General features: G+C 32.6%; 2 protein-coding genes across 2 annotated transcripts; both read right to left on the bottom strand.

Annotated features, from left to right (window-relative positions):
• Positions 1-14,326: 14,326 nt before the first annotated feature.
• Positions 14,327-16,543, bottom strand: LOC106423675. The gene is made up of 6 exons (XM_013864445.3): positions 16,460-16,543; positions 16,060-16,289; positions 15,623-15,749; positions 15,242-15,535; positions 14,961-15,170; positions 14,327-14,829 (listed from the first exon to the last, which is right to left on the bottom strand). Exons 2-6 carry the CDS (start codon positions 16,287-16,289, stop codon positions 14,500-14,502), a joined length of 1,191 nt encoding a protein of 396 aa, XP_013719899.1. The 5' UTR covers positions 16,460-16,543; the 3' UTR covers positions 14,327-14,499.
• Positions 16,541-20,988, bottom strand: LOC106423864. The gene is made up of 4 exons (XM_013864621.3): positions 18,647-20,988; positions 18,022-18,544; positions 17,836-17,935; positions 16,541-17,754 (listed from the first exon to the last, which is right to left on the bottom strand). Exons 1-4 carry the CDS (start codon positions 20,760-20,762, stop codon positions 17,071-17,073), a joined length of 3,423 nt encoding a protein of 1,140 aa, XP_013720075.3. The 5' UTR covers positions 20,763-20,988; the 3' UTR covers positions 16,541-17,070.
• Positions 20,989-21,473: the final 485 nt, after the last annotated feature.

Consider the following 21,473-nt stretch of genomic DNA (forward strand, 5'->3'; position numbering starts at 1 on the left):
GGCACATGTGTGATGCCGAATGTGCTGAAACGATCATTGCATCTTCAAAATTTCTTCATATATATGCACATAACATTACTTGAAATCATCTTCACCAATTCAAACAATTTGCCAAAAAATTTACGTGTAGTTGTCGGAAAGTTATCCTCCATTCTATTTCCCAAATGTGAGCTTCAAATTCTGAATGCAAATGTGTGAGGGTAGATCATGTATTCCTTACCCCCTTCAAAACCTCCAAACCTTCGAGCATGATGTACCATCCTTGTCATGAAAACTGTCCATTTTCTTTCCATGACCCATCCGTAAACACTTGATTCTAAATTTTTGTACTCGTGTTTTCTCCTCCACATGTCATGTGATTGTATTTTTCTCTGGAATGCCCCTATATGTTCTTCATTCCATAATGTTGATTTTGTCTGTACTAATTACTTTGTGTCTCAGGGATTTATGTCGACGTTGTTATCTAGTTTAAATTTATACCCTCCCAAATATACCATAAATTCATGCAAAATGTTGATCATCCAAGTGTGATGAAATGCTCCAAAATAGTCATATTACTGAAAGAACGAAAGCGAATGAATCTGTCCGAATTTGTTGGAATTTTTTGACAAAGCTCATACTTGTGTTCGCTGATGGACATTTGAAAAGGACATGATTAGTTTTTTCCTCATCTACTCCACATCGTGCACACTGTGTGTTGCCATTTATCTTCTCGATTTTAAGGTTTTTATTCATTGCTAAAAATCTGAGGTGATTTGCCTTAAGAAATATTTTAATTTTAGTATACATCTAATATTCCAAAAGAAGGCATGTAAAGATTTGACAACTGGACGATAAAACGGATCATTTTTAAATTGATCTGGTACATATGCTCAATGTGATAATGAGACTTGACCGTATACTTTCTTGATTTTATGAAATACTATCCATCTTCATATGATGTAAGGAATTTGTATAGTGATATGGTCTTGATGATTTTCACATCCGAAGGTTCAAAACGCTATCTAACGATACGATAGCGGTTTATGAAGCGTTGTATCATCGCCCGTCATAGTAGGTCAAGCATTTTAGATATCATTTTTTTGCACTGCTATCTTTATGTTATATACGATAACGTTTTTTTGTATGCAATTAAATATTTTTTAATAGCGTTTCTTTTTTGTTATTATATATATTATTAAAAATTAAAAAATATATATATAAATAAAAATTTGGAAAATTATATATCAAAATTGCAATTGATATATTAAATTGATTTATAAATTAAAATTAATTTATTTATTAAAATTGAATTACAAAAAAACTAACCCAAATTAAAAAAATAAACTAAACCCAAATTAAAAAAAGAAACTAAACCAAAAAAAACTAGATCCAAACTTCCCAGCCGCATCGTATTGTCTTCTCCGTCAAAGCCGCAGGGTGAGCAGCGGCAGCAGCAGCGTCGGAGAGAATGAGCGGAGACGCAGGAGGGAGAAGCTCGGGATCTGCCAACACTGTCTTCCTCTTCCTCTCTCTTCTCCGTCTCAGCGGAGAGAAGCTCGGGTAACCGCCGTCAGCCTTTTCCTCTGTCTCCTCTGGTGGTCTGCCTTGCCACTAGCGCTGCTACACGTTCTCCTTCATCTTCCACCTTGCCACAGGCGCTGCACCGGCGCTGCTCCGCCATCTCTGTTTGTCACTTGCCATCTCTGAATCTCTTGAAGAGAAAGGATCTAGAGAGATTGGATCTGTTTCTCTGGAAGAGAAAGGATCTGGAGAGATTGGATCTGCAGGGGAAGCGTCAGCAGCACACAGATGCTGATACCGTCAGAAACGTTGGTTTGTGTGGCTGTCTAGGGTTCTTTGCGACTCTTGGTATGTTCGCTGTTGTGAATGACAAAGCTACGGGGAGGATGAACCAGAGAATAAGACTGGAGTGGAGACTTGACTCTCTAGGGAAGGAGAAGAGAAGACTCTGTTAATCGTAAGAAAAGAGTTGATAAAAAAAAAGTATCGTAAGAGAGAAGTTTGATCTTAGGCCACAAGATCAAAAACAATCGATGGCCACAAATTGTAATCCTTATTTTGATAGTTTGACCAATAAGGAGGAATGACGAGGATTGACTAAAATTGATTTGTAACCATTAGATTAAAAGCAATCAATGGTTGAAAATTAATCATCAAAAACTGTTTTTATTTAATAGTTATTTTAGGAATTATAATTTTATCTTTATCTGATTTTACTTATATAAAACTAAATTATCATTTACATTTATAAAGTTAATGATATATAACATTAACAAAGCGACTATATTTCATTTTATATTAAAAATTCATAAAAATGCATTTTATAAAGTACATATGTAAATAAATTTAATATTTATATATATTTAGTGTAAAGTACATATGTAAATAAATTTAATATTTTTATGACTTATAATTTAAAATTCGATTCATAAAATTTGATTTTTTTTAATTTAAAGTCTAAATTTAAAGTTTGGAATTTAGAATAAGGGTTTAAAGTATAGGGTTTGAGGGTTAGAGTTTTGTGGGTATTGATTTAAGATTTGAGATCAGTTCTTGAAAAAGATTAATTTTTGAGTTGATATTTAAAATTCGAAGTTAAATTTAAGTTTTGGTGTTAAAATATTTGAGTTCAGATTTGTTGTTAGAGTTCAGGGTTTAAAAACTTGTTTAGGGTTTAGAGATTTAAAAAGGCAAACATAACGTTTTGTTATGTTTTGCTATTAAACAATAAGCTATCGTAACGTTTCGTTATGTTTTGCTATTAAACCATAAGCTATTATTAGCCTTTTTAAATATACCACTCTATCGTAGCGTTTCCGAATATACAAACGCTATGTTAAAACTAGAGATATGTCAACCATAGCACAATCGAAAAAAACGCTATGTTGTCCTGCTATTAAAACCCAATTTTTTTGTAGTGAAAGCATGGATCACTAGAGTTTTGCCTTACATTCTTGCTGGGTCAATGAGCTGATTACGTAAGAGTAGGATAAAAGATGTGTGATTTTTTTTTTTACTGGTCTCCGACGATTGGATGGGATCCAGAGTTATTCCATACTGAAATAGATGATCTTCTTTTCACCCTTTGATTAGTCATTTGTTAACCAGAAACTAGCTGATACAATATTACGCAATTGTATGACGACGAGTATAATCTTATTGGTTCTAGAGAATTCGTATTTTGTAATACATTTGTTTGAAAACTCGAGCAAATAATGAATTGATTTCTCAAATAATCTCCAAAATTGTTTTCCTAGTATAGGTGTATTAAGTTCTGTCAAAGCTATGAAACCTAGTCTTCACTCTTCTTTAGTTTTACATAGCTTTTCCATTTCTCTTTGAGCTCCACCAGAATTGAGATACTATGCTTGTTAATTTTGTCATCACACGGAAAGCCGAAAACAAGACATATGATTCGGTAACGCCGTTGCAACTGATTTGATAAATACCTATTTACCTCCTTTTTGTTAGGAAATTAATCGTTCATCCATTTACTTGACCAAGAAATCTTTCCTGTAAAAAACCAAAAATTTGCATTTTTGATCCCCCAAATTTTATGGGATCCCTAGTTATCTGCCAATTTCTCCTACTGTTCGACTCTCTATTATGTCATGCATTTCTTTATGAGTAGCCCCATGAATCATGTGCCAGAATGGTAGAGCAGATTTGATAAAATTAGTTTATTGATCAGACACCGATTCATACTTCTTTAATTTTTCTTAGAATAGTCTCACATTCCTATTTCTTTGCTTTGCAGAAAAAGATGTCCTATGCAAATAGTATATGACATATCGAGGGGCACCCTCTTGCCACCTTAAAACCTGTTAATCTTTTTTGCTCTTTCTGCTTTCCGTATATTTGAGATCATTATTTATATACATAATAAAATTTTAGAATGATGAGGGATCTGCTTGTCTTATTCCCCTATGTGGGTTGGTGTTTCCTTAAATTTGCCAATGCGTTCGTTCTATCATCCACAAAATCTATTGCAGTGCAAACTCCATCGTTTCAAAGAATGTCTGAATGAACGCTCTTTCAATCATATCATAAGCATTACCCATGTCTGTTTTTACTGTCATATATTGATTCTGACGTGAATTATTTTTCCTTAGCCCTGGCACATTTAATGTGCTATCAATATATTATCTGAAATCAACCGTCCTGCCAAAAATGATGATTGGGTTCCCGATATTAACATCAGTAGACAGTGCTTAAGTATTTGGCACATAACCTTTCAAATATTCTTGTATCACACATTAAAAAGACTAATCGGTCTTAATTTTGTCATCTTAGTTGGTCATTTCGTTTTAGGGATCAATCAAATATTTTTTTGTGTTCAACCTAGCTTCTATCTTTTATATATGCATGAATGTATTTACTAATTCAATAGAGTATGCCTTTATGTGCCAAAAATGTTGAAAAATAAAGCTGCCATCCCAGTGCTTTTTCTTTGTGCATCATGAATAATGTCCTTTGAATTTCTTCATGTTTCACTGCCGCTGTAAGTTGACAATTCATTTGATCGATTTAGTTGATAGTATTTCTTGTAAGCAAGCCTCAAAAATTTTAGGACTAGAAAGGTGAATAAGTCTTTAATGTAGCTGAATCATAAATAAACATGAATATTACTAACCTCACAATTATAAACAATTAAATTATAAATTTTATCTAATAACCCGAATATTGACAAATACAGGTGAATTAACAAGAAAATTGTAAACATTCATTTTAAACTTGGAGAAATGAAATTTTATTGAAATTAAACGAACAAAGGTTCTTGAGAAGTCTTGTCATAGCTGACTTCTTGAGAAGTCTCACGTTTAGGTTATTTTGCAATTTTAAATTTACACAAAAACAAAAATATACTTTATATTGTTTGGAATTAAAACTTATACAACTAAAATATAACAAAATTATATAATCATGATCATAATGATTTTGAATTTATATTTTATTTGGTTTTGACACACACAACAAAGAAATATATCAAAAATTTAATGATATCTTACTTTTTAGAGAGACAAATAAACGATGAAAAATACAATTTTAAGCTAAATAATAAGTAGACAGTTACATTCAGTTGAATCTATAGTTTTATTCAAAAAATAGGAAAACTTCAAAATATGTCCTCATATCTAAAAACAATAAATATTCAAAACATTAAAAATTGGTTCAAAACAGAAAACAAATTCAAAATAGAACCTTTTTATGTTTAAATAATAAACAAAACAATCACATGAAGTTGAATCTATAGTTTTATTCGAATTTAACACACAAAACACACAAAAATGTATACCCAAAGTTGATATATTTACATTTTTAAGAGTGGAAGATGAAAATCATGGAATGAAAAACCTGTAAAAAACAAGATAATGTGGTGAGAAAAACATGAGATAAAGATTAGAAACTGATATAAGTTTGATGTCTTCAAATTCAAATAAATTAGAGAGGGGTTAGACAGTTTTAGAGTGGGAAAGAGAGAGAATGTGCAAATTTTATTTATATAAGGAAACAAAATTTCAATTAAGTTAAAAAGTTTGAAGTAGAAGACTTCTCATGAAGTCTACTAGTGTATTACAATTTATTAGGCTTCTCAAGAAGTTTGCTATTGCATTACCGTTTAGTAGACTTTCAGAAGTCTCCTAGCCTTAAACTTATCCTACGTTCTAAAAGATTTTTAAAGAAGGTTGCTAGTACATAACTTCTTGGTAAGAAGTCTTCTACCCCTAAACCCTAAATCAAATATTTTAAGTAGATAACAATACACACCTCTTAAACACAAAATCTACTTATAAAATGTTTAATATATACAACACTAAACATTTATATGTCAAATTTTAGTTTAAAAAAATTATTTAAGATTTTAAAATTTAATCCTAAGAATACAGACATTGCTTGAACATATGCTACCAAACTCTTACTAATGTACAATCGTGACTTACAATATATATTCACTCATCTATGTGGGAAAAATAATAATTTTGTTAAGTTTAAATTTATATGATTTAGAATAATTATATTTACATGGTTTCCATTTGTTTCCATCGAAATATTTTTCTTAATTTTATAAATCTAATTTATTAATTTAGGGTCCTACTTTATTATATCTACCATACAAAAGTCTATGCTAGACCATTAATTAGAAATTTAACTAAATATCTTAAATTTACTCACATATGATATTTTCCTAACATAAAAATAAACAATATACATCAAAAGAATAACTTTCCTAAGAAAAGCCAAATATATATCCATTATGCTATTATTTTTTATTGTTTATCATATTTAATCTAGACCAATTTATATATATATTTCAGTAGTTAATTTTAAAATTAATAGTATATCCCAATTATTTTTGAAATTATCATATTAACTTTTTTATAAAAAAAATAATAATATTTATTGGTTGTAAAAAATTATGTTTGATTTCTGTAGTAAAAATAAAAACACCAAAATGAAATATAGTATATTAAATAAAATAATATTTTAAAAGTATAATATTAAACCATTTAATTTGGTCACATACAAACATTTCGAGAATAAAAAACTTTTATGAAAAACATGATAAATTTTGTAAAAATTTATATAAAACTAATGTTTAAAATTAAACTATTAATACAATGTTGCATTTTTAAATAAATAAATAAGTAATTAATATATGGTTAGTACAATTTCATCAAAAACAAATTTCAACAAATATAAAAATTTCAAAATAATATTATATACTTAAAAATTGATATTAGATATTTATATATATTTTAACTTATTTTATAGTTTAAATATTATTTTAAAAATAGAAATATATTTGCACGTACGCGCGGGTTCAAATCTAGTTAATTTTAAGATTAAATACATGTGTATACTTCTCGATAAGTCTTCGGGATAAGTTGATTCTCGAGAAGTCTTCTCAGGATAAGTTGACTTCTCGATAAGTCTTCTCAGGATAAGTTGACTTCTTGATATGAGTAGATGATACAATAAAATTGTGTATTTACTACTGCAAGCTAACAGTGTAGATGTAGTATTTGAGATTCAATTACAGATGGCCAGTTTACACTTTATCTTTATGGGATCAATATTAAGCTAAAACAATATGAGGGGTTTTAAAGGTTGAGAAATCGTAAGAACAAGTAACAGATTGGTCTGGTGTTTTCAATTGATTAAAGAGCTAGTCTAGGGTGTTAGGGTGTCAAACGATCATTAGCCAAACATCTATTCAAGGTTTTATTAAGCGCGAGTCTAGAACTCAAATTACACAAGTAGATCGATCCACTTTCGTGGTATCTCTCCTTTCATCAATCAGTCTTAATACCCAAACTCTCGTTTGGATTAAAACATGAAGACAAACAATAAGCACAAATTTGATTAGTTCACAAATTGCCCTAACATCTACTTTCGCTGGTTAGGGACAAGCTGCTCATTCATGTTGTTTCTAGCAACCTAAGCACTTTGATGATTAGATTAAACCTAGGTTCAACCAATAAATAGCTAGTTTAATGGAGGCAGTAAGCATAACCATGAATGGAGACAATCAACAATGAACCTTATTTGTGTTTAGCTCATTGATCTAAACACCCTAACACCCTAGACAAAGCAAGCAGATTACTCAGCCATGGACAGAGAAAACATAGAGATAACATATGAAGAAAATATGTCTGAATCAATAATAAAAAGCAAAGAGGGTTTAGAAATCTTCTCTAAAGGATGTAGAGATTCTTCTCCCTTAACAAGAGTACAAGTTTTTCTCTCTCCCAAAATCTCTCTAAAAGTAACGTAGAATGTCTAGAATAATAAGAAAAGATAGATATGCAGGTTTATGGCAGCCTGGGAGTAAAAAGAGGGAACCCTAGGTAAAATCCCGAAATATTAGAAGTTTCCTTAAAAATCTCTGCCGCTGGAGCAGACACTCGGGTTGCTCCGCTCGATCTGGAATAGTCATTTCAGACTGTTCTGCGTGAAAATCACAAAATTGCAGTGTTTTCTGCCTCTTTTGCTCCAACGGGTTCATCTCCTACCCAATGCAACTCCAGACCAGTAATGACTCGAAAGGACGAGAAAGACTCAATAAAGACTCAAAAACACTTTAGAAAACTTTGTTAGAATGTATCGAAAACACAACATATCAGTAGACTTCTCGGAAAATCTTATAGGAGAAGACTTTATTGTTTAGAGAAGATTTTCCAAGGCTATAACCGTAAAAGTGTTTACAGGTTTTTTTTGTTTATAAGGGGATAATTGTAATTTGACTACCGTTTTAAGTTCTTTTTGCATTTGCTTGAATTTGAGCTAGTTACATTCGAATTTAGGTTTCTGGTTATTTTTGGCAAATCTCTCTACATAATATTTCTAGTTTACATTATATTATTTAAATTAACAATTTTGATTTAATTTTTAGCATATTTTGTATTCTATGTATCAGTAATAATATATATGTACATATATATATATATATATATATATATGTGAATATTTAATCGCAATATATTTATAGAGATTAAAGTGATACAAAAATTAATATTAGTAGAAATATTTGTAAATTACACAATCGCAAATATCAAAATGGAAAGTCAATAGTGTTTTGAGATTTTGAATAGTAAAATTTCAAGTTTGAGATTTTAATAGTAAGACCTCAAATTTGAAATTTACTTTAGACTCTCAAAATATGAAGGTTTAAAAGTTTGTTGAAAAATTAAAAATTTGAAAATTTGAAGATTTAATTGTATGTTAGAATCATACAAATCAGGAGTTTATTCATTTAAAACCGGCTATGACCTACTTCGATCGATCAAGTTGAGTCTCTCATAGAAAGGGGCTGTAAAACCAAGTTTCACGAGCCTACAGAGCCATGTGTGGGAGACAAAGGCCCAGAGTAAGATGAAACATTTTTTATGGCATGCTATCTCAGACTGTGCGGCGACGACAAAGAGGCTCGTTTATAGACACTTGGGCACCGATAAGAGTTCTCCTAGATGTGTTGGCCAGGTGGAGTCGATTAATCATCTTCTTTTTGAATGCCTACCAGCTCTTCAGTTTTGGGCTTTATCGGACTATCCGTCCCTTCCGGCTTACTTCCCGAGTACATCCATATATCAAAACATGAACTTTCTGTTTTGGAAGAGAAAAGAGGTGGCTCCTTTGAGACCACAATTCGATATCTTCACATGGATCTATTGGTACATTTGGAAGGCGAGGAACGACAAACTCTTCAATGGAAAAGATGTATCCCCCATTGACACCCTCCAGCATGCGTCCCTCGAGGCAGAATGTTGGAGGAAGGCTAACGAAAAAGAGGAAGCAAATGAGGATCATGACAATCCCCCTACTACAGAGGTTGAGACAGTGCCCCTTTGGATACTCCAAATCTCTACTTGTCAAATTGATGCATCATGGATCAATAATGGCAGTGTCAGTGGCTTAGGGTGGAGTCTTAAGGATCAAATGGGATTAAAATACTTCGGATTACGAGCGTGTAACAGGAGCCTCTCAGCTTTGTATGCTGAGATGGAAGGGTTACTTTGGGCAGCCTCATGTATGAGAGACAGAAGGATCACTTCGGTACGGTATGAGACGGATTGCTCAGACTTAGTGGATATGACTACAAACCCGATGGACTGGCCATCATTCGCGACAGAGATCGAGGTGTTCCAGAGGTTACATGATGACTTCGAGAATGTAAGACTGTTTCATATTTCTCGGAGTCAGAATGATCGGGCAGACATGTTAGCAAAAGATGCAAGGACCAGACACTACAAGAAAACAGCGGCATACTGAGGAAAAAAATCGTCGGTATGTCGTCGGAATAACGTTATTCCGACGACATACCGACGAAAAAAGTCCTCGGAAATAACTCCTCGGAAATTCATCTTTCCTCGGAAATCCCTCAGAAATTACCGACGGAATTCCGAGGACTTTTTTCGTCGGAAATTCCTCGGAATATTCCGAGAAAGATGTCGTCGGAATATTCCGAGGGATACACTTCCTCGGAATATTTCCAAAATTAAAAAAAAAAATTATAAATTTATTTTTTTTAAATTGAAATTCGAAAATATAAAATTAAAATTGAAATAGAAAACATATTTAAAATACAAAAAATAATAAAATAGTTTTTATAAATAAAAAAAATGTTTTATAAATACAAAATTAGTTTTAATAAATATAAATATTTTTATAAATATGAAATCATCTTTTTATAAATACAAAATAGTTTTTATAAATACAAAAAATAATAAAATAGTGTTTATAAATCAAAAAAATGTTTTATAAATACAAAATTAGTTTTAATAAATATAAATATTTTTATAAATATGAAATCATCTTTTTATAAATACAAAAAATAATAAAATAGTGTTTATAAATCAAAAAAATGTTTTATAAAAACAAAATTAGTTTTAATAAATATAAATATTTTTATAGATATGAAATCATCTTTTTATAAATACAAAATAGTTTTTATAAATACAAAAAATAATAAAATAGTGTTTATAAATCAAAAAATGTTTTATAAATACAAAATTAATTTTAAAATATGAAATCATCTTTTATAAATCCAAAAATCGAATTTATATACAAAGAACGTTTTGTATATTAAAAAATAGTTTTTATAAATAAAAAAATAAAAAAAATAGTGTTTATAAATAAAAAAAAATGTTTTATAAATACAAAATTAGTTTTAATAAATATAAATATTTTTATAAATATGAAATCATCTTTTATAAATCCAAAAATCGAATTTATATACAAAAACGTTTTGTAAAATCGAATTTATATAGAAAAAACTTTTTGTAAATACAAAAATAATAAACAATTTATAAAACAAGTTCTAAATCAATTCAACACAACCAAATCACAATTCTAAACCTATTACACAACAAATCACAATCCTACCCAATCACCCTAACAAAAATCTATCAAAAAACTTCTAAAATCATCAAATCTACTTAAAAACCTAACAAATAGGACCTAAGAGAGTGAGATAGGGTCCTTACATGATTTGTAAGGGAATGGAAAGGATTCGCCGGAGAGATCGTCGCGAGAGAAGGTGGAGAACGCCGGAAGGAGAGGGAGATCGCCGGAGAGGAAGAAGAGAGAAATGGGGAAGAAGATGCGGTTCGAGTTTATAAAACCTTCGGTTTGACGGATATTTTCCGTCGGAATTCCCTCAGTATTTTCAATTTCAATTTTCGCGAAATATTTGGCGGCTTGTTTGCCCGGTTAAATGAAAATATTCCGAGGAAATTCTGACGGCCACTTAAATATCCGTCGGAATTTTCTCGGAATATTTTCATTAATTCGAGGAAAAAAAATATCCTGTGCATATATTTCTATTAATTTTATATTGTTCCTCGGAATTTCCTCGGAATATTCCGAGGAAATACCGAGGAACTAGTGTTTGGGGTTTCAAAACATCAATTTTTTTTGCCGTATTTCATTTCTTATACAATTGTAATGCATACCATTGAGGATTCTTTGTATAGATGAGCATAAACCATGAAATAACAAATTTCAAAACGAATTGTAAGTATTCCATTTACCGTTCATTAAAGTGTATAAGTGTTTCTCTTATGTTGTGGGGATTTCGTTCATACAATCAGAAAAGTGTTTATTATAGGGTAAGGAACAAATTTTTGACTTCATAATGAACGTAAGACACTTAATAAGGGTTATATAGGTGTTATTCAAACCGCAAAACGTTGTTTTCGGTTTAAAAACCCTATTTCCTCGGAATTTCCTCGGAATATTCCGAGGGAATTCCGAGGAAACCCTTTTCTTCCTCGGAATTCCGTCGAAATATTCCGAGGAAATTCCGAGGAACTAGTGTTTGGGGTTTCAAAATCTCGAATGTTTTTTATAAACGCATCGATCGATGGATTTATGTCCAAAAACGCATCGATCAATCACTAAGATGGAACAAAGCATAACAATGTGATCGATCGATGAGATTATCCCATCGATCTATCTAGGATATCAAGTGTTCCTCGGAATTTCCTCGGAATATTCTGAGGAAATTCCGAGGAACTACTGTTTTGGGTTTCAAAATCTCGAATGTTTTTTTATAAACGCATCGATCGATGGATTTATGTCCAAAAACGCATCGATCAATCACTAAGATGGAACAAAGCGTAACAATGTGATCGATCGATGAGATTATCCCATCGATAGATCTAGGATATCAAGTGTTCCTCGGAATTTCCTCGGAATATTCCGAGGAAATTCCGAGGAACTACTGTTTTGGGTTTCAAAATCTCGAATGTTTTTTTATAAACGCATCGATCGATGGATTTATGTCCAAAAACGCATCGATCGATCACTAAGATGGACCAAAGCGTAACAATGTGATCGATCGATGGGTATATGTCCAAAAACGCATCGATCGATCACTTGTTCGTCGGAATTTCCTCGGAATTTTGTGAGGAACACATTTCTCCTCGGAATTTCCTCGGAATATACCGACGGATTAATGTTTCCTCAGAATTCCGTCGGTATATTCCGAGGAAATTCCGAGGAAACCCAAAATTTGAGCTTCCTCGGAATTTCCTCGGAAATTCCTCGGGAAATTCTGAGGATTTCATTTTCCGTCGGAATGTCCGTCAGAATACCGATGTTTTCTTGTAGTGAGATGTTATATTTTCTTCCATATAGATCAGACCCGGACAGATGTAGATGCATCTCGGAGGATCGGCTCGTCTGTTCTCTACTTGATCTAGCCTAGATTGATAGACGACAAAAAAATAATAGTAATTGCATGTTAGAAATGCTCTTAGTGCACCAATATTTATTTCATTCAGCATTTTTATAGCGATTATGACAACTATTAGTGGCTGCTCCATCCACAAACCGTGGAGTAAGAAACAAAATTGTCTTGATTTGTCTTTGTCTTACACAAAATCTATCTTCTAAAAATCTCAAATGAAGGAGTCGAGGGGCTTCTAGAATCAACACACTAATAAAAGATCAGTTTATGAGTAAAATACAGAATCCCATATTGCCTCTGGTATACAGTTAAAAATTAAATTTGTTATGAATATTATGTGATGTCCATATAGAAAATCTTAGATTTACTTGATTGTCAAGTCTACTTGTTCTCCAAATTATACTTTGTTCTCAAGCTATTGTAATCCTATATAAAAGACTCATTGTTCATGGAATAAAACACACCAATTTCTTTCTCTTTTTCTCTATTTACAACACGTTATCAGCACGAAACCCTAACCGCCGAGTAAAGTTCAAAACCCTAGTAGACATCATCTCCACGCCGACCATTGCTTTATTTTATATTGAGCTAAGTATCACTTGTGCTTTAACTAAATCATAATTTGTCTATGGTCTTCTTGATTTAATACATATACGTGACATATGTATGTTTTCTTTAGATGTGATTTAATATGTTTGAATATTAAATCGAGTCACGCTTTGCTGAACGTATCAATATTTTTCAACAATATTTAGATGTCATAACTGTTTCGTAACCGGCCGCGTAATTAATCCATGGCATGCGTAGTTCATGTTGGCTTTGGAACAGTTTTGTAACCTTGCAAGTCGATGTTTAATTTACTTAATGCTTTATTGATTCATAATTGTAGATCTGCGGTAGATTGATTTCGTTTAATTTTGTTATGCATATTATCATCTTTACTACTCTTATGCTTTGGTACTGATCTAGAAATTTGTTTGATTAAATGAGATTCATATTTTGTTGACATATTGTTTCACTAGCTCTTTTCACTACAAGAAATTCTGTAATTAGCCATGAAAAATGTTGTGGCTATCGCTTAATATTTGTGGCTATTTAACGCTTAGCCACAAATCGCTACAAAAAAATTTCGTTGACTACGGGCTTGTGGCAATCGAATAAGCGTTGTTATTTGTTGCTGTGCTTCTACGACTTAGCCACAAACGGTTTTTGTGGACAATGGCCACAAATAGCGCTAACTCGGATTCGTTGCAATTTTTGCTACAAAAAGCCACATTTTAAACCGTAGAGAATATTCTACAAACAGCCACAAAACTAATCGTGGATGTAATACGCAATTAGCCACAATTTTTTTGTGGTTTTATTAGCCACAACTCGTGCCACTTAAAATCGTGGCTTTATTTCTACTGATAACAACAAAACGTTTTGTGGAAATTTAGACACAAAATAACCACAATTATTTGTATTTGTGGCTTTTATAACTACAACTTATTATGTGGAAATCTGTGGTTTTATTTTAAAAATTGCCACAAATTTATATGTGCTTTTCTGTGGCTTTATTATTAATTTTGATTTATTTTTTAAACTGTACTGATTAATAATTTGAAATCAAATTTAAAGCATTAAACAACATAATAATTAATTTAAACATTCAAATACCATTAAAATTATAAATTTTTTTTACAAAAGACATCTAATGATGTTCTTCAGAAGTTACAAAAGACATCTAGTGATGTTTTTACAAAAGACATCTAGTGATGTTAGAGCTTAACTTAGTATAAACACAAAAAACACCAAGATCAGAGTTAATGTACGGGAGAATTTTGGTCAAGTTCTTGGCTTGATTGGGGAGTTCGATCAGATGCATCGCTCTCACGCTGAATAGGTTCAAAGGTAACAGGGTCCACTCCATTCATCTTCATCAGAACCTCAATGCCTCGCTTAATACCAATTACATCCTCCTTCAAGCCAGAAACATCATCCTTCAAGCAAGTTACAACACCCTCCATGGTGGTCAAGCGTCCATCAACTGCCACATGTGTAAATAAAGATGCTGGTGCAGTCTCACTTGGTTCATCATCAATATCCTGAATTGAACCAAGCCCATAAACTCGCCCTTTGCCATTGGTTGCCACCTACAAGAAATTTTTTTTGAAAAGACTCATGGATATAGACAAACAAAACAGTGTCGATCAATTCATTATGCAAAACTAAATTCATTCTGCTATTAAAATAGATTATGTAAGTTAGATTAGGAGATTCTTACTTCAATGTAAGCAGCGTTGAGCTGCTGGGTAGAGGGTGCTGATGGGGTTTCATCAGTCAGACAGGAACCTTGTGATCGCTCCAATGCAAGAGCCTCGGCAGCCTTCAAAAAACCTTCTGCTCTTTTGTCAATGAAAGTGCCATCCTTGCGAGTATGGGTCATACGCACTACTTCAGTGACTGGAGGTGCTACTCCACCAGCCTTAACAGTCTGCAAATGGTGTTAAAAAATTTATGTAAGTTACAGAAGATAAAGCTGATGGAATATAAAAATTGACTAACCAAGTCATAAGCATAACGCTTGTGGTTTTTTGATCCTGAAGTATGACGGTGAGTGCCTAAACCATCTGGGTTTGAGGAAGCATTCTCAGAATTCGTTTTGCTCCTCTTTTGGTGTGGCTCCTCCTGCCAAGTCTCTAGCATCAAGTTCCAATCTGCTAGGCCAATAAAATCTGGCTTCTTTTTTTCTTCTGATCTCCTCCTCTTGCTTACAAGGTCTCTAATTGAGCTTTTCAGAATTTGTTCCCACTGAAAACGAACTTGACTGTGATGCTTAGGATCCCAATAGTATTGTTGCTACAACAAAAACAGAGTTAATTAGAATAAGGTGAGAGCTTATACAACTATATCAACCAATAAACAAAGTAAATCTAGAGAAGCTACCAGAAAACTAGTCCACCAAGCGACCTTCTTCTCATCTGGCACCATTCTGTAGGTCCACCATGGTCCCCAAAAGTTTGACTGATATGTTGACACTACATCTTTCCGGATGCAATCGTCTATCCCAAACCTATGAAAACAAAAGCACCAAAACATTTTGTTAGATGAGACAAAGACCAATGTAAACTCAAAGCATTACAATAGCCCTTAGACCTAGTACAAGACCACTGTCTGAACCATAGCTCAAATACAAAACTTAACAAATAAATTAAACACTCAAACACATAATTAAAAATACAGTCGTTTTAAACAGACGTTATCAAGTCAACAAATCATCTTTATCCTTTAGTTCATGTCTGAACTAATAACTCAAAAGACAGAACTTTAAAAATAACTCAAACACTAAAACGACAAACAAATAACTGAAACACTGAACTCACCATAAAGTTCCATTGGGCCTTTGTGGATGGAGAAGAGGCATGTTACGTCTCTCTGGCGCACTCATCACAGCAGCTAAGCTTGGAAGTGGATGTCGAGACGCAGACGAAGCCGGCCTGGTCGCTCCAGGAGGAAGAGAAGCGGACGTAGCAGGCCTGTTCAATCCAGGAGGAAGACAAGTTTGACGGCTCCTCTTAGCTGGCCTTGAAGAAGAACCACGTAGGATATTCATCTGCAAAAGAACAAAAAAAACATTACAAATACTTGAACATTACAAATATGGGATGTACATTGACCCCAACCCTAAAACGAAACAGAACATGAAAATTAAAAACCCAGAAGATTGACCCCTCAGATTTCAATATACGAATCTAAAAGGGAAACAAATAAGAGATTTCTGACCTTAAACAGAGGAACGTAAGGAAGAGAGAAAGGATACTGAGGGTTAGCTTTTTTTTTTTTTTAAATTGACTGTGAGAAAAGGATAGAGATTGACTGTGAGAAGAGGACAAGATAGATACGTAATATTTGTAGGCGGAGCAAACAAGTAGATTAGCTTCCTTTTTTTCAATTAATAAATCAAGTGGCTGATATTGGTTTAGCCGGGAAAACAACCCGGGAAGTGAAAAATTTCGTGATTACTTTCTAATTTTTAGATTGTTACCAATCTACTTGTCGCTATTTGTTTCTACGGGAGTTATATACCCGGGAAATTACTCCCGCCACTTAAGAATTTTGTGGTTAGTATTTTACAATAATACTATTAATAATTAAATAGGAATTTTGATAAAGTTTAGCATTCAAAAATAAATTAAAAACAATATTAAAACAAAGGAATTAAGTTAAATACATGACAAATTATTATTTGTTTTTTTATTTGTTTTAGAACACATACATTATTTTCTTAACCATTTATTCATACAATATTAAATACATTACAAATTATTATTTATCTTCTTATTTGTTTTATAACACATACATTATTTTTTTAACCATTTATTCATACAATATTATTAGTCCGAATGCGAATCTGAATCAGAATATTCGTCATACTGATCGATAAAATCATTTTCAGATAAATATTCATCTTCTGGATTAATCATTGGCATCGGTTCGTAATTTGAATCATCTTGGACTGCATGTGCTTCGACTCGCACAATATTAGTGGATGGTATCACATGATCAACAATATTGTTTTGTATTGCATTTTGAGAAACTTCTTTAGTTTCAAAAAATCCTCTCGGCATAACTTTTATTGTTGTCCACCATTCTTCTCTTCTTGATCGTAGACGAGGATAAGGAACATAACATACTTGATCACATTGTTCTGGTAATATAAAAGGATCGTACTTGTCATAATGCATTTGTGGGCAAACATCAACAATGCCAGATGGATGTCTTCGTATTCCTTGATCGATGTTGAACCAATGACATTTAAAAATCATGGCTTTTAACCCAACGGCACCGTGATACTCTATCATGAATATTTCTTCGATAAGTCCAAAATACTCGGTCTCAGTAGTTCCAGGAACACAAACACCAAAATTCATTGTCTTTTTATTTTGTCCATGGCTTTGTGTGTGGTAATGATATCCTCTCGAATAATACATAGGCCATGACTTGATTTGGTGCTTTGGACCTTGTACAAATTCCAACATCCACAATGGAAATTCAAATGATTTGCTAGCATTGTTAATCTGCATATATTTCTTATTTAATAGCTGAGATAAAAACATGTATATAATATGTTATAACATGTATATAACTTTCGCACTTACGTAATCTTTACACCACATTGCAAATTTTTCATCTTTTGCTCTTGTCATATCGTTAGAAGTTATGTTTGGGTGGTTATCCATCATATAATCTTCAAACATCCTGCATATATATTATTGGTTTTCTAGATATCCATTATATATTAATAACCATCTACGTCATTATTAATTATAAATAACATAACATACCTCTCATATGGTTCAAATACTTCACAGTTAAGCAATAAAAATGTCTGAAGAATATTATAATCTTCATCATTTAACCATGCACTACTTGATTTTCCACTGATTCTTCCTTCTTGCTGGAACATTATTGGAACATCAAGATATTTGTAAGTGAATCTGATTTCGTTGACATCTTTTTCAGGGACTTGAACTGTTGAAGGTGCAATATAATTATTTGTCACGTAAGAAATTTCTTCATTCACACACTGAGCCACTATTGATCCTCCGATCCTGGCTTTGTTTTTAACCTTTTTTTTCAGATGATACATGTATCGTTCAAACGGATACATCCACCTATATTGGACCGGACCACCTAGTAAAGCTTCATCTGGGAGATGGACAGGTAGATGTTCCATCACATCAAAGAATGTCGGTGGAAATATTTTTTCAAGATTGCGAAGCATAATTGCAATATTTTCTTTCAGTCTAGCAACATCTTCAATCTTCAAGATTTTGGCAGATATATCTCGAAAGAAGAGTGCGATATCTACACAAATAAAACAAATAAGAATATTAATTAAAAATATTCAGCAAGAGTATTATATCTTTTTGGCAAAAAAAAAAAATAATTATTTCAAATATTGAATACCTGAAATTGCCGTATGAACAGGTTTTGGAAGAAGTTCCGCAAATGCAATTGGGAGAAGTCGTTGCATGATGACATGACAGTCATGGCTTTTTAATCCTGATATCTTTCCACTGTTCAAATTAACACAATGTGAAAATTTCGAAACATACCCATCTGGAAATTTAATATCGGTCTTCAACCATGTTAGAAATTTTTCTTTGCCTTCCTTCGACAGTCTAAAGATTGGAATAGGCACTCTTCCATCTTGGGAAATCTCTAACTCGGGTCTTCTGCAAAACAAAGGGAGATCCATCCTTGAGTTTATGCTATCCTTTGTCTTCCCAGGTACATTTAGCACTGTGTTAACCAGATTATCAAAGAAATTTTTTTCTATATGCATAAAATCAAGATTGTGTCGAAGAAGTAGGTTCTCCCAATAAGGTAACTCCCAAAAGATACTCTTCTTCACCCAATTATGATCAACACCATACCCTTCAATAGATCGAGTAGGATTGTCATGTCCTTTGCCTCCACAATCAACTGTTTTACGCAGTCCACGTATATTATTTATTCTTTCATGTAATATTTCCTCTCCGTTTAACCATGGTGGAGGATCATCATGGACAGTTTTACCTTTTAAGAAATCTTTAACATTCCGCCTATAAGGATGTCCTTCAGGCAAAAACTTTCTATGACAATCAAACCAACTGTGTTTTTTACCGTTTGGTAACCAAAACGACTTGGTCTCATCCATACAATACGGACAAGCCAACCTTCCATGGGTCATCCATCCAGATAACATCCCGTATGCTGGAAAATCGTTAATTGTCCACATCAAGGCCGCTCGCATCGTGAATTTTTCTTTTCGTGAGACATCGTAAGCCTCCACCCCTTCACTCCATAAATTTTGTAATTCTTCAATCAACGGTTGCAGATATATATCCAAGCTTTTCTTTGGATGCTTTGGCCCTGGCACTAATATAGAGAGGAAGAAATATTCCCTTTTCATGCACACTCCGGGGGGTAAATTGTATGGTGTCACGATGACGGGCCATACAGAATATGATTGTCCATTCATACCAATTGGATTAAATCCATCGGTTGATAAACCCAGATAAACATTGCGACTCTCAGAAGCAAAATTAGGATATACCTCTTTAAAATGCTTCCATGCTCTTCCATCTGAGGGATGATGCATTTGTCCTTCGGGGGACACATGTTCAGCATGCCACCTCATTTGTGAAGCTGTCGTTTCTGATTGGTACAATCGCTTCAACCGATCCGTAATAGGCAGATAAAACATCCTTTGCTTTGGTATTTTCTTCCCTGATCGGCCGACATTTGGTTCATAACGGTCTTTTTTACAAAAGCGACAATGTAGTAACTTACTATCTTCCCCTTTCCAAAATAGCATACAATTATCCTCGCACACATCAATCTTATGACATGGCAACCCTAGAGACCGCGTTAACTTCTTTGTCTCGTAGTACGATTTAGGCGCAATATTAGGCGACGGAAGAACAGCTTTAAAGGTTTCAGTAATTTCATCCAGACATTCCTCTGAAAGATTAAAATTGGTTTTCCAATTCATCACTTTTGAGGCCAAATACAGTTGAGAAATTCCATCAGTACACCCCTCGTATAAAGGTTGATTTGCCGCTTCTAACGCTTGAAAAACAGCATCATGTTTTTTTTCGTAAGCTGGCTCTTGGACGTTTTCTGGAAAACTAGCATCACCGGGTAACATATTAAAATCTGTATTGGAATCATGGTACTGATCCTCCATTGGAACATTGTTAGAATAATCACCCCATGGTTCATGCTCCATCACATGATGACTTCCTGATGCTTCACCATCATTGTATTGCCAATTTTCTCCGTGATGCGTCCACAAGTAATAATTTTCTGTAAATCCTTTCAACATAAGATGTTTCGTCACTGTATCAACATCGCGATATTTTTGATTCTTGCATTTTTTACAAGGACAAAACAACTTCCCACACTCAAGAAAAAATGCTTGATTACAAGCAAAAGAAATAAAAGTGTTTACACCCTCAATAAATTTCTCGCACAAACTATGATCAGAACGTTTTAATCTTTTATACATCCATTCTCTTGATTGAAAGAAATCTCCCATTTTTTAGAAAGTTTGTTTCTTGTGTTATGAAACGATGTCGAGCTTGTTTACAATTTATAATCATCTTAGGCTTCAAATACAAATAGTCCTTGCCCCATCAATTATTTATGGCTAAAGAGAATATATTCTTTGCTCCATCTAATGTATATATATACAAGGTGATTCTCCCGTGATCATGCACAGATATAAATATTTATAAAGATAATATATTATAATTAATTGATATTTATAAAAAGAATATATTCTTTGCTCCATCTAATGTATATATATACAAGGTGATTCTCCCGTGATCATGCACGGATATAAATATTTATAAAGATAATATATTATAATTAATTGATATTTACTTTTGGCTTTAACTAAATTTATAATTTATTTGTATAATTTGTTTTGATAATATTATATTATTTTAACTAGACATATGATTTTGGATATGTTTTATTTAGTCGGTTTGGTTGTTTCTGGGTAAACAATCGATTTTTTTATCACCTAGGTATGTTGGATTGCATCTATTTCTCCGAATTGGACTATAATATTTTATTCTAAATATAGTAAATTTTGATTAAATTCTTATTTGCATTTAGATTGGTTGTTTTTCCAGATATGTAAATATATTTTAGTAAGATGATGTACAACGTAATATATATTTTTCTTAAAATTAAGTAAAGAATAAATGAAGTTTTTATTGAAAATTACATAAATGAATATAAT

Source organism: Brassica napus, chromosome C9 (genome assembly GCF_020379485.1).
Source record: "Brassica napus cultivar Da-Ae chromosome C9, Da-Ae, whole genome shotgun sequence".
Taxonomy (NCBI): domain Eukaryota; kingdom Viridiplantae; phylum Streptophyta; class Magnoliopsida; order Brassicales; family Brassicaceae; genus Brassica; species Brassica napus.

Excerpts from the sequence above, each read along its gene's own strand:
- LOC106423675 (XM_013864445.3), bottom strand. The coding sequence starts at position 16,289 with ATGAATATCCTACGTGGTTCTTCTTCAAGGCCAGCTAAGAGGAGCCGT. Across the intron at positions 15,750-16,059 it reads AGGCCCAATGGAACTTTATG|GTTTGGGATAGACGATTGCA; the intron begins GTGAGTTCAGTG and ends TTGTTTTCATAG. Across the intron at positions 15,171-15,241 it reads AGCGTTATGCTTATGACTTG|ACTGTTAAGGCTGGTGGAGT; the intron begins GTTAGTCAATTT and ends CACCATTTGCAG.
- LOC106423864 (XM_013864621.3), bottom strand. The coding sequence starts at position 20,762 with ATGGGAGATTTCTTTCAATCAAGAGAATGGATGTATAAAAGATTAAAA. Across the intron at positions 17,936-18,021 it reads GTATTTGAACCATATGAGAG|GATGTTTGAAGATTATATGA; the intron begins GTATGTTATGTT and ends ATATATATGCAG. Across the intron at positions 17,755-17,835 it reads CAATGTGGTGTAAAGATTAC|ATTAACAATGCTAGCAAATC; the intron begins GTAAGTGCGAAA and ends AAATATATGCAG.